Raw genomic sequence first — 14,105 nt, 5'->3', positions numbered from 1 at the left:
TATGCAGATGACACCCAACTCTACATAGCCCTCTCATCGGATGACTATGCCCCCATAGAGTCACTGTGTCAGTGCCTTGCGCAAATTAATGATTGGATGTGCCAGAATTTTCTCCAACTTAATAAAGACAAAACAGAGATAATTGTCTTCGGCAAAAAAGAAGATAGGCTCAAAGTTACTGCTCACCTCGAATCCCTATCTCTGAAGCCAAAGGACCAGGTAAAAAATCTTGGCATTATTATTGACTCTGATCTAAATTTCAACTCCCACATCAAGCTTATAAGAAAATCTGCCTTCTATCATCTAAAAAATATAGCAAGGATTAGAGGCTATATGTCCAAACAAGATCTTGAAAAACTAATTCATGCTTTCATTTCTAGCAGGCTAGACTACTGCAACAGTCTTTTCAATGGTCTTCCCAAAAAAGCTGTTAAACAACTTCAGCTCATTCAGAATGCGGCTGCTAGAGTTCTAACAAGAACCAAGAAAGCTGAACACATTACACCAGTTCTCAAATCCCTGCATTGGCTGCCAGTAAATCTTAGAATAGACTTTAAAATTCTGCTAATAGTTTACAAATCTCTCAACGGGTCAGGCCCACACTACATCTCTGAAATGCTTCTACACTATGAACCATCCAGATCCCTGAGATCTTCAGGCACTGGTCTACTAATTGTCCCAAGGACCAAATCTAAACATGGTGAAGCCGCGTTCTCCCACTATGCCTCTCATAACTGGAACAAACTCCCTGAACACATTAGATCTGCCCCTACTCTGCCTATTTTTAAATCCAAGCTAAAGACCTTTATGTTTACTCTTGCTTTTAACTGCTACTAAACTACTGCCTCTCTCGGCCTGTAATTTTAAAAAGATTTTTCCTGTACATTTCCAACAAATGGACTGTACATGTAATAATAATACTGAAGAGTGCCTTGTAACTTATTTAAAACAGAAATAATGTTTCATGTTTGTTAATTTGAGTATATATTTTAACTAAAACTGTCGGCTGTGTTTTTTATGTGTTTTTTATATGTGCATTGCTTTGCTGCTTGTTTTTTTTCGATTATTTTTTTGTAAAGCACCTTGAATTGCCTTTGTGTATGAAAGGTGCTATATAAATAAAATTTGACTTGACTTGACTTGAGAGAGATACCTTCATCATTGCTCACGTCTTCATTGTTGGCACAATAGACATGTTGTCTCTCACAGATAGCATGAACGACCTCTTGACTCACTGCATCAATGTTATCTGGATCTGACAGATGGTGTTGCGTGAACTGGCGTATTCGATCTCTCTCTTTCCGAGATGTTGAGTCATCATACAGTTCCCCATGGGGACGACGTGATAGCCCGTCTGCATCTGAATTCTGTTTCCCGGCACGGTACTTGAGCTTAAAGGAGAAGGTAGACAGAGTCGCTAACCACCTGTAGCTAGTTGCATCGAGTTTTGCTGAGGTGAGTATGTATGTCAGAGGGTTACTATCCGTAACGACTGTGAAGTGGTGGCCATAGAGATAGTCGCTAAACTTTTCTGATACACACCACTTGAGCGCCAAAAACTCAAGCTTATGAGCTGGATAGCGAGACTCGCTTCGCGATAACCCCCTGCTTGCGTAGGCAATGACTCGCAGCTGCCCCTCCTGCTCCTGATATAAGGCCGCTCCGAGGCCGGTGGTGCTCGCATCCGTGTGGAGGATGTAGGGCAACTCTGGGTCAGCAAAGCCCAGGACAGGAGATGTTGTCAGCCTGTCAATGATTGTCTCGAATGCTCGCTGGCAAGCAGGGATCCAACGGCCGTGGAACGGCTCCTTGGGATCGTGGTACTGGCCAGTCTTTTCTCTTGACTTTGAATTCTTCCGAAGGGGTGGATAACCGGAAGTTAAGTCATTCAGAGGTTTCACTATGCTCGAATATGCTTTAATGAACCTTCTGTAATATCCACAGAATCCGAGGAAGGATTTTAACTCTTTTAGATTCTGGGGAACTGGCCAGGTCTTGAGTGCAGCTGTTTTGTCTGGATCGGTTTCCACTCCATGCTGGGAAACCACATGCCCCAAGTACCGAACTGAGGTTTGAAAGAATTTACATTTCTCTGGAGACAGCTTTAATCCATACTCACTTAGACGATTGAGAACCTTCGTGAGCCTGGTCTCATGTTCTTCCAAAGTTTTGGAGAAAACTATCAAGTCATCCAGAAAAACTACAACTTCCTTCAAGTTCATGTTCCCCATGCACTTTTCCATAAGCCTCTGGAACGTACTCGGGGCATTTGTCACCCCCTGTGGCATGCGGTTAAACTCCCAGAAACCGAGCGGACAGACGAAGGCAGTTTTGGGCTTATCAGACTCATCCACTTCTATCTGGTAATAGCCAGATTTCAGATCGAGCACGCTAAACCATTTGGAACCAGAAAGCGCTGTGAAGGTGTCTTCCAGCTTAGGAAGCGCATATGCATCCTTTACAGTCTGCAAATTTAACTTCCGGTAGTCAATACACAGGCGTATTTGGCCATTCTTCTTCCTGACTACAACGATTGGTGAGGAGAATGGGGACTCACTTTCACGAATTACACCAGCTTCGAGAAGCTCTTGAAGATGTTTACGTACAGCTTCTATATCGTGTGGGTGTATCGGTCGAGCTCTGTGTTTAAATGAAGTCTGGTCAGACAGCCTGATATGGTGTTTTACTTTGTCTGTCCTCCCGAAATCTAGATCGTGCTGAGCAAACACGTCTGGCATGCTATTCAGCTTTTGAGTGATGCGGTCTTTCCACTCAGGAGGAATCGGGGACTCGGCAAAATCAAAGTTCAGGTTAGGTGACTTTGATGGCTCAGTTTCAGATAGATCAGTCGCACTCTGTTTATGAGAGATAACGGTCTGTATTGCACTGAGTTCGGCAATCACACTCTTTGCCGGGATGGTGATGTCATGTTCGGACTCATTAGAGATCACAACTGGTAGTCTGCATGGCTGTCTGTTCGGAAGATCAAGGAGACCGGTTTTTAATAACAACCCCCCTGGCAGCGAAGATGATGAAGGATATTCCATGACGACAGATCTCTCTGTATGGAATGCTTTGACAGATACAGCCCCTTCCAGAACTACAGTTGCTCCTGCAGGAACAATATGTTGGCTATTGCCGTGCATCCTCACCAACCCGATGTTTCCATCAGTGCATTGTTCTTGACGCAACTCCAGTACTTTTAGCACTGTTCTGTAGCCATATGGAACAGGCTGGTGCTTATCAGGTTTGTCTTCAGAGTACATTTCGTACAGCACATCAAGGGTGTTTGTGCCTATCAAAACAAGGGACTGTGAAGAATTTTGGATATCTGGGACTACCAGGGCTAGAGTGGGTACTTCAAATGCAGCTCCAAGAAACTCTCTTGGGAAAGTGACTGCTACCTCGACATAACCCAGATAGGGTACAGATTGACCATTGGCCCCCTCAACTTCTAAAAGGTTATGAAGTGGTTTGATCTGTTGGTCAGATAAGCACTGGTCATAAAAGGATTTTGGGACCGTAGTCACTTGTGAACCTGTGTCGAGAAGGCAACTGAACTGTTCACCTTTAATTGTAACTTGAGCTGTACTTTTAGTGCCTATCAGCCCTTTGGGCAATTTGAAAGGGCGATGTTTGACGTTAGATTGTTTCAAGGTGGCATGCACTTTGGTTTTAGCTTTATTCTCATTTTTAGCGGGACGTTTTTGACCTGCTTCAGACCCAGTTGGCCCCTCAACTGAGACTGCATTTAGTTTAAATGTGCATTGTCAGAGGGGTGGTTTTGCGCTTCCCAGACACGCCGTTTTTCTCTCAGCTGTCTCCTTTTTTCTGTTACAAGAGTGGGGTTTGGGTCATTACTACAGGCCGTGGCGATGTGACCGTCCTCGCCACAGTTGAAACAATACCAGGGTTTTGGCTGGGTGTTCGGCCTTGGATTAGCTGGCTTCCAGGTCACTGCCCTGGTGTGGTCAGGTCTCATTTCCTCACCTGGATTATACTCAGCATCCTCCTTGGGCTTTGAGGTTTTTTTGGTTTTCTTAGCCATTAAAGTGGTGAGTTGGCTTTGCAGAGCTGCCACTTGCTTTTTAAGCTCTGTGTATGAGTTGGAATCAGGCTGGAGCACTGGTTGTGGCTCTCCACAGGCGCATGCGCTTTGCGAGTGTGCCAGCACTCGCGGCCTGGTCGATCCAAGATGTTTTTTTCATACATGTGGCCTTCGCTGCCTGTCTATCCTCTTCTGTACGCAACATTAACAGAAACTCTGAAAATGATGGAGGGCGACTTTTCTTCTCTTCAAGATTGAGATCAGAGAGCAGAGTGTTGTCCCAACACCCACGACAAAACTGCTTGAGAACGTGTTTATCTGCTTCTTCAGCAGCAATTCCCCCTCTCCTTACAGCGAGGTTCAGGGCAACTTGAAGGCGACACAGGTAGGTGGATGGCTTTTCACCTGGATCCTGAAGAGTATTCATGAACTGAGCAAAGAGCTCTTCTCCGTCTTCAACGGTTCCAAAAGCTGCATCCAACAGTTGGAGATAAGCTTCAGATGTAGCTTCGGGACTCAGCCTTTTAACTATGTCAGCTGCGGGGGAAAGCAGGCTTTCAAAAATCTTTCTTGATCTTTGAAGATCAGACATGGCAGGGTCTTTCCTGAGAAGCTCGACATGTGAGCGCCACGTGTCATAGTCCGTCTCTCCACTGGGTCTGGGGATTTTCCCGGAAAATGATCTGAGTCTCATGGGAGAGTATGAATGTGCACTCATGTCGTCTTTTCTTACGATGTGCTCAACAATCACTCTCTGGATTTCAGGTGGATTGAGGTCGCTTACCTCAATAGATGGACTTCGCTTGACAGGAGTGTATGGGCGTGACTCGGCACCATTGAGAGTAGTGCCTAGCTGAGGAGGATCTATGAGCAGCTGGGGTGGTGAGGTCTCGGATGTGTCGAGGTGTGAGGCTCCACCCGACTTCTCTTCATTGTTCTCTAAATCAATAGTCTCAGTGATCTCGGACACCATTTCCTTCAGCACTTCTTCAAATCCTTTCCCACTCAGTTTCGCTAACGCCTTTAACTCGTCTAGGTAGCTTTTTGTAACGCTGCTACCAACCTTGGCGGTGTAAATACTCACTAGAGCGTTAACACAGTATTTTACACTAGGAGTGTCTTTAAGTGTGTGAGTATAGGGCAAAAGAGGCGCTAACGTTTCAATAGCAGAACCGCTTTCGTACTCAACGATCAGGTTTTTGTAAAACTCAGAGGTAGAATCATCAACCGAAACAACTCTCAGGGAGCCATACTTCTTAAGGAAGTCAAGAATCTCCTCATCTTCTTCCGATTCGAGCGAACCACTCACAATGACTGCATTGGGAATCTTAATACCCAACCTCTGTACAAAATCCATCTTGTAGCAATGACGCGGAGTGTTGCTAAAAGATGGTACACACTTCAAGGATAATTCACTACTGGCATTCAAACATGCAAAAGGCTCCTGGCTGGCTCGCCAAATCTGTAACCCTTGTTACGATATAGTAATAAATTACAGTATAGTAATGGCCTAATAATCAATGGTATCAGTATGGGCTAGTATCAGAAGAAACCAGGTTGTTAAAAGAGCCAGAGATGTGAATGCCAATAATGGATCAGACAAGAATGTTAAAGTTGTGTAGCAACACGTATATTGTTACAGAGTAGAAAATAATAAAACACAATTATTAAAACAACAAACTAAAATAATAAAGTGCGCACAAAATAACCCTGAGTTCAGTCCTTTGCGTTGGGCCCGTTCTAACTTGTGTCAGTGCTTTTGTTATTCCTACCACACCAGATGTGGAAGGAATTCCGTATCACAGTCAGTGTTCAGTCTGGCTCGCCACCCAGCTCGCACTGGGAATCTGAATATGGGACCTAGTAATCTTATCTGAGTCTGGATCACTCAGGGAAGTGGCTTGGCTCCTCTTCTGGGCATTGGACGTGACTCCAATTCTTTACCGTACTCCAAAAACCTGACCTAGACAGGCCAGATCAAATCCAAACAGTTCGAATTACACTCATATATTGTCAATATGAATCATATCTAACCTCTGGTTAAGTGTGGATTTACACCAACATTCATGTTACAATTTGTATCAATTGGTTCAAATCACATTTCAGGAGGATTCAGTTGTACAACAAAATAGTTTCAAAATAAATCTACGTAGTTTCAAATATTAATTTCCAAGTATCAAAAATGTAATTACGTTAATAGAAAAGCAGATTCTAAGATTCATAGAACCTAGGTTACAGTTGTAACCATCAAAATATCATGGTACCATTCTAAATTAAATCTTGGCTTTGCCATAAATAAACATGAAAAAGTGCAAGTAAACATTCATCAGATTGCATAGTTTCCCCACAGAATTATAGCTACAATTGTGCAATTTAGAGACATTAGGACGTTCATGCTTAAGTATCCCTCCCTGCTCCGGAACAGTAGAGAGCACTATGCACTAAAAATTAGCCTCTTTGATCACCATAACCCTAGGGTTAACACAATTAAATTCAACAGTTAGACTATCATCTTTTTTAACAAAACATAGTCAGCAACAGTATGGATAAGTAACATTTCCTTTCATAGCTAACAGGCAATCATTAGCATCTCAATGGAGTTTATGCAGGGGAAACACAGAGGAAATCACGCTAGCATTTAGTGTGGCTAAATACCTGCTAACAGCACACTAGCAACTGTATAGGCAGTGAATGCACCCAACGTAGCATGGCGCTAGCAGGCTTTACAGTTAACCTAGCTTTTCACAGCAGACTCACCGCTGAGTCGGGTTCACAGCGTAGCACTCGGCGATCGCAGCGAACGCAGCTATGGGTCTCGTGCTTCTCTATAAAGTGCAACAATTTACCAATCAATAGTTGTCAGACAACATCAAGCATTAGTTTAAGTTCGTTTGGGAGATTATTTCTCACTCTTACCAAGGGAATGATAGTGGCTGCAATATCCTAGTTTTAGAAGATCAGTGATGACTCTGAATTGAAGCGCAGTTAGCAGATGCGACTTTCCTCATGCTCGTCAAAGGCAGAAAGAAAGAACGAACACAAACGTGCGGAGAAAGACGGAAGCAACCCGGAAGTTGCAGAACGAAATACAGCGATCTGATTGATCGGCTGGAGAGTCAGAGCTGAATGAGAGCCAAGGATTGGCTCACTTGCAAGTCTATCAAACTAAAGCTACGGCAAGCCACAATGAGATAAATTAACCCTTTCTGACCAGGTCACAATTCGATAATGCATGTTATTATGTGTCAATGTATGTGTAGAGCAGCCTAATTGTACAACTTCATGAATTTATTTATATATCTATTTATGTATTTATTAACATGTCTATAGCCAGTTTCTTTCAATAGAAAAAGGGAGCTGTAGCTTAATTAAATAACCATATTAAGAGGGATTTGTAGCCTAATTAAATAACCCTATGACCTGGGTTACACTTAGCTCGAGCATTTTACTTCTAGGGCTCGCATTTACGCTACAAAACTCATGAAAGTGGTCCTCATGTGAAGATTATCCGACGGAACTCTGGTTCGCGTTTGATTAATCTTGCGTTGCCCAGAGACCGTATTTGAAGCATCGCGGCAAAAACCCAAATCCCATAGACAGAAACAGTGAAGAACCAGGAAGTTCGGGACTTCCGCAGCCTACAAAAATACGTCATCCCTGGGGCTCTCTATTGTGGTAGGGAACAGCAGTGCCGGCCGGGGTTAACATCAGGTATTGAAGGCGACGGCCTGCTGTACCAGATTCCCTGTCAGCTAGAGCATCCTCGTTCCTCCTGTTTACTTTTTTGAGCAATAAGACCTTTTTGTTGCAAATTTGATACTCGTTTCTGTGCATTTCATGTTACGGTCCTAACTCTAGACTTGGGGCGTAACAGCCACCATCAGGTCAATTGGTGTAATGCTTTCGTGGATAGTAAAAGGCCCCTCTGTGAACCTTACTTGCAAGATTGGTAGCTCTATGCCGTATGGTTTGAGATACAGCTAATTTAATGCAAGATTTTTCGAAGCCCCATTCAAGTGAATGGGGGAAAAAACTCGTGCTTAATCGCGAATAGCTCCCAAACTGCTTGAAGAAACCCTTAGTGCATGTTCACACCATATGTCAATCCCATGCCAAAGCCATGCAGTTTCAATTTAATGTCCTTGTTAACAGGCGAGTCCGTTCATACCGGCCACGCAGCCATGCCAACGCCACGCCGAACCGATAGATTCAGCTTCCCTTCTATTTTCCAAGCGTGCTGCGCACTGATCCCGAGCTTTATACTTTATACACCATTATACTCACAATGGTGATTCTGTGTCTTTCACAGCTATCGGTTTAGATCACGTCCCTTTAACCTCTAGAAGAGGTGAGAGAGGGAGCTCTCAACCAATTAGAGAGCAGATGGATTCACAAACTACAAGCTATGACATCTCCAGGCCTGAATGATGCTATTGACATGGTTTCTTTCCTGTAGCTCCTTATGTTTTTATGTTTTGTCTTTTGTCTAACAGGATTTGTATAGATAGCTTCTTTGTTTTCAGGTGGCTGTATTGCTAATACTGTTGACTGTGATTAGCCTATGGCGATCACTTTTTGGCTTATCTTTTTCTAAATAATTTCTATTGTATTTTATCTGTCTGTGTATATGTTGATTTTTACATGACCCTAATACTGTCCTGGTGGTGTTTATTATATTGGGAAGGCCTACAACTTTTTCTCCTCAAAAGGTGTTAGCTATCCTACTAATTGTCTACCTGTATGGTTATATGGTGTGTGTGTGTGAACTGATCATTCATTACTGCCCTGATGAAGGCAGTGCATGGCTTTTTAATTTGTCCAGTATTGGACTAAGCCTTTATATTAAAGCCTTTTTAAATCTTTGAATCTTGGTTCATCTCTTTTTGATTGCTTAAAGCCCCATTCAGCAAGTTTTCCAAGTTGAGCTATTGGGGAAACTGCGCCCTCTAGGTGCAATAGCACTGTCGTAAATCAACTCGCACATTGCACCCCGTCCTCCCCCTCCTCTGCAGGCTACAGGCATCATGGTCAAGCAGATGGACAAAGACACAACAAGAACAACAACATAATTATAAGTCAAACGATGTCAACTGACCAGGTAGAGTAATGTTACAGGCTTTTCATACAAAATATAACACCAAAAAGTTGTACTTGTACAGAGCAAACAGTAAGTGAAGTGTTTTTAGCCAATATAGATAGATGTATTTATTCATTTTTTCACACTGCTATACCTTCACAGCTAGCGTCTAAGCATCAGTGTAAACAATTTGCTACCCCCCATCAGTAGTGTAGGCTGTCGATGAGCTGTTGTACTTTTACAGAGCAAACAGTAAGTGAAAAGTGTTTTTAGCCAATATAGATTTATTTATTCGTTTTTTCACACTGCTATACCTTGACAGCTAGCGTCAGTGTAAACAATTTGCAAACCCCCATCAGTAGTGTAGGCTGTCGATGCTGTTTATTGTTGATGCCCCACACTACATTAGTAGGCTATTAGATTTCTTTTATCATCTCAGTGTATGTGGTATCGAATTTTACATCGTTTTTTTCCCTCTATGGATTTATTGAAGGATTCATCCTCGACCTCTGCTGAGGGTGATGATGCAGAATGGAGGCCGACTGGGGGGGCAACAGGAGGGAGTGTGAGAGAACGCCCCCCACCTACACCTCCGGGCGGGGAGAGGGAGAGGAATTCTGCGAGACCTGTCACCAGAGTCCCTGGTGTTGATGCAGGAGCTGCGGGATGATCGAGCAGCTGAATTGCAGGTTCGTTTATTTGTCACCCCCCCCCCCCCCCCTTTCAAAACTAAAAATAAACACATGTATCATATTCCATTAGCATTCTGCTCATAATGAAAACAATCGTTTTTGGCAGGCAAGACTCTGCTCATTGTCAAGTGCCCAGAGGGACTTGCTGCTGGAAAACATCACAACCAGGCCTGATGGTCGATGTTTTGGCATTACTGGAGGGTCCAGCTAGCCATCCCAGCTGTGGAACCACCATTTGCACCAACTGCAGGGACATGGCTACAGACATTGAGAGAAGATGTTGCCGCCAGGCCCCTGAAAACTGTAAGCAATATGGCACATATGCAGTATTACATCCTGGACCAGGGTGTTTTGCGTCTGGCTCGTGCAGCGTGGAATGACATCTTTGCTCTCGACGATGACCAGGAGCCTGGAGAAAAGCAGCGACAGAGCAGGCATGCTGCATACAGACAGTTTGTGCTATGGCAGCATGGCTGGCTGGGTGCAGGAAACGGAGTGGTCATCCAAAGTTGCTCTGTATGGAGAATTAGGGATACTTTTCGAGACCCAAGGGGACAATACACTGGCTTTAGGCCATGCCGCATTATGTGAAACAGTTGTGGCCTCTAATTGTAAATAGTTGTTCCTTTTTATATTCCTGTGTGTTGTCAACATCTTTGAGTTTGCAGTGTTCATTTATATACAAATAAAAAAAGAAACGTTCAGTTTTTGGTCTCCAATTATTTTCTAATTAGATCAGATTCAACTAACATTGAGCCAGGGGAAGTATCAATGTGCTTCGGTATACAAAGTATGATTTGAATATGCCATAATCTATACAGTGTGAGAAACAGTATGAAATGCAAACACTGGGAAATGTCTAACAAAAGATCTTCATGTGGAAGGATGCAATGTCCACACCATAGCTCGCCGTAGATACTTTATTTGAAAATAGAAATAAAATCTGGAAATGAAGTATAGACAGTGTTATATCGAACAATAGGAATGCACTTGGTGTGTTCTAGGCAAAATAACAGGACTTTCAAGGCCCAATTTCCTACATTCAAGGACCTAACATGCCATCGTTAGAGATATTCATCAAGGTGAATTACTGTTAGAACACAGACAATTTCTCAAATGAAAATTATAAGCAGCTCGCAGATGAGGATATGCTCATGGGGTCATTTCAGGGATTGGCCTCTCCCCGTGCAACCTGAGCCCTGACAAGTTCAGATGTGGCTGGTGGCAATGTTGGAGCAAGCAAACCTAGGCGCCTGGGATCCTAGGGGCTAAGAGTCATTTTCCTGCCAAGTCCCTTATTGGTATTCATCCTAACGCGCTAGGGGTGTCACAATATATCGTCCCACGAAATTTCGCGATAGTAAAATGTCACGATTTGTATCGTTGAGATGAAATCTCATATCGCGATTTATTTTTATTTTTATATATATATATTTTTTTTTCAAAAATAGACTAAGAAACGTCTTTGTTGAAGTTCAATGTGTGGAAAGTAGTTCAGTTGAACAAGTCTCTGAAGAGACACATGAGAAGTTATACAGGAGAGAAACCATTCAATTGAGTTTCTGGCAAAACTGTTTACTTGACAGGAAAAACTGAAGATGCATAAAAAATAGACTAAGAAAAGTCTTGTTTGAGTTTGAAGAAAAACTGAAGATGCATAATGAGAATTTATACTGCTGAGAAACCTTTTAGTTCAAAGTAAATCTAAGTGACGGTGTAACTCATTCTATTTCAAGATAAGCCTTATCTCCAATCTCATGTTTTTTCTAGTTATTGTAATAACAATTTCCCACAACAGCATGTTTTGTATTTGTGCATTTCAAATAAAATACTACTTTTCCAGTCATATATTGTCATTATTCAAGTTTAAAAAAATATTGTTAAAATCGTATCGTATCGTATCGTTATCGTGAACCCAGTATCGTGATACGTATCGTATCGTGAACTGAGTGTATCGTGACACCCCTATAACGCGCACAATGGCCTTCTGCAGGTCTGGGATGTAGCTGTATTCCTTCTTCTCCTTCAGTGTGTAGACACTCCAGCATTTCGACTTATTGTAGTACCGTCTGTAGCTTGAAGAGGAAATACAATGTGTAGAGTAGATTCACATGTTGAAAAACAATTTCAGGAAAAACTTGGTTGATAAGTAGTAGTAGTATTAGTGTTACTGTCATTGCATAAAAATACACAACGAAATTGCTAACTCCCCATCGTGCAACATACTGTTATACTCAATACTTACGACTTTTCTCTGGCACGTGTGATTCTAGGTCGTCGGTGGTTGTGGTGGTTGTAATCAAGCGCTGCCAGCAAAGCCCGCATCTTGTATACAGGGGGGGTGTAGCCAAGGGGACTGCCTCCTAGTCCGATACCTCACAAGTCCGATACCTCACGAGTCCGACACCTCATGGTTTTGGGTTAGGGTCTGGGGGAGGTTAGGTTTAGGCGTGGGGGTGGGAGAGGTTAGGTTTTGGGTTAGGGTCTGGGGGAGGTTAGGTTTAGGCGTGGGGGTGGGAGAGGTTAGGTTTTGGGTTAGGTCTGGGGGAGGTTAGCCTCTTTTTTCGGACTCGTGAGGTGTCGGACTCGTGAGGTATCGGACTCGTGCCATGGCACCGTAGCCAAACCTCTTCCCGACATACATGAGGATGTGATTCTGGAAATTCTCCAAATCCGAAGTTGACCTATTTGAAGAAAGACACACTGTCAGTGACATACACCTCAGTACAATACTCCAGGAAAAAAATGATAAGGCTTTCCACCCAACCATGATTTCGACCAGCAAAGGGGAAAAATATTCTAAAGAAAGATGTGCAAAGCAGATTTAGGAAGGATTTTGAAAACAAAACAGACCGGTCTAAGCATCAGATTTTGAGCTCAAACAGGAACATTGAAGATTGACGAGTGATATAACACTTCTCTGTTTATATATCACCTTTTTTTCCGTCAGAAATATTTTGTTTGTAATATTTCTACAGGACACTTGCAAATCCGATTGTGAAATCAATAACAATATTATAACAATATTGACAGTCTACTAACATTTGCATACTCTAAAACTCGTACCTGAAGTTGATGAATTTTTTGACATCCCTCAACCAGCGCTTGTCAAGAATGATGGCACTCAGAGCCTCGTGAGCTTGACTACCTGTAAACACACAGCATCATGAGTTGAATGAGTGAGGTCATACTCAGCAACTGAAAAGACCCCAGACAGAATGGTTGAATTTACCTTGCGTTATCCACGGCTTGTCTTGGTCACTGTCATCCAACGGCTCATGGCCACAGCTACCATCGAGCCAGGTGTGCTGATTGCGGACATGATGGAGGACACCGCGCCACATCATCTGCAAAAACGCATTACAATAAATATAGATATATGTAAAAGTAGATGTCCTGTGGAGGAGAGAAGTGAAGTATTGGGTTCATGCTTCACGTTACTCATTGTAGGTATTTTCTCACAACATACCTTGAACTGCTCCTCAGTTGTGGCATGGTTGCAGCTGTACCAGAAGTGGTTCACAATATGCTTGATCCAAAGCAAGATAGCAGTTTGGTTCTTCAGATTGCCGGCCTGATCGGAAGACAGACAAATGTCAGGTCAATGTGATGCTGTTCTTATACTTGCAAATATAATTGAAAATCTATATTTTCAATACATTTTGAGACTATACTTGGTTGAGAGTGTAAAAAGAGTGGTATCTGACTGACCCGTCTTAGCTTTTTGCCCAAATTCTTTGTGCTGTGCCAGATGTCCTGAGAATGTTGGATCCCCCATTCCTTGTACCTGCCATGCTCCGGGTCTGGAACAAACAACATTGCCTTTACCATAAAACACAAACAAGACAACAACAAGAATCTAAAACAAAATCCTATTCCTTACTCAGCAAAGCCGTAATCTGTACATGGGCATCAGTGACCACTTCTTTGATAGGAAGTTCCTGAAGGAGTGCATCTGTGACACACACGCATGTATGGTCACATTTTGTGTTTAATAAGTATGTATTTTTGTTTGTATGTGAATCAGACTTCAGGGGACACTGTGACTTTAAATCATTTCCCGAGTAACGCCACGGGAGGGCACTGTGGGGCGCTAGTTGGTAGTTTTGAGGTACCCTGGCTTCCTTCCTTAGACAGACCAGAGCCTACGTGACGAACACAACTAACGTCTCCCGTCTCTGCTTTTCCCTGTTAAAAACAGGTTGGTAATGCATCTTATCCAGATTCAGTACGCGGAGTGTAAATGTAACATACTTAGCTTGATTATGCTGAAGTTTGGTGTCGAATG

General features: G+C 42.9%; 1 protein-coding gene across 1 annotated transcript in view; it reads right to left on the bottom strand.

Annotated features, from left to right (window-relative positions):
- LOC310800216 (vomeronasal type-2 receptor 1-like) overlaps nucleotides 1–13,636 on the bottom strand; it is a gene marked incomplete at both ends in the record, with an annotated part of 37,116 nt that extends 23,480 nt beyond the window's left edge. Inside the window, 7 exons of the mRNA XM_083662801.1 lie at nucleotides 1,603–1,853; nucleotides 4,833–5,111; nucleotides 11,796–11,892; nucleotides 12,884–12,965; nucleotides 13,050–13,164; nucleotides 13,287–13,391; nucleotides 13,529–13,636. Of these exons, the coding sequence (XP_083518927.1) occupies nucleotides 1,603–1,853; nucleotides 4,833–5,111; nucleotides 11,796–11,892; nucleotides 12,884–12,965; nucleotides 13,050–13,164; nucleotides 13,287–13,391; nucleotides 13,529–13,636 (1,037 nt within the window). The remainder of the gene's footprint in view (nucleotides 1–1,602; nucleotides 1,854–4,832; nucleotides 5,112–11,795; nucleotides 11,893–12,883; nucleotides 12,966–13,049; nucleotides 13,165–13,286; nucleotides 13,392–13,528) is intronic.
- Between the last annotated feature and the right edge of the window lie 469 nt (nucleotides 13,637–14,105).

This window comes from Poromitra crassiceps (genome assembly GCF_964638095.1).
Source record: "Poromitra crassiceps genome assembly, chromosome: 2".
Classification (NCBI taxonomy): domain Eukaryota; kingdom Metazoa; phylum Chordata; class Actinopteri; order Beryciformes; family Melamphaidae; genus Poromitra; species Poromitra crassiceps.
Note: the sequence above shows the minus strand (reverse complement) of the source record. Positions and strands in the feature narration are given on the sequence as shown.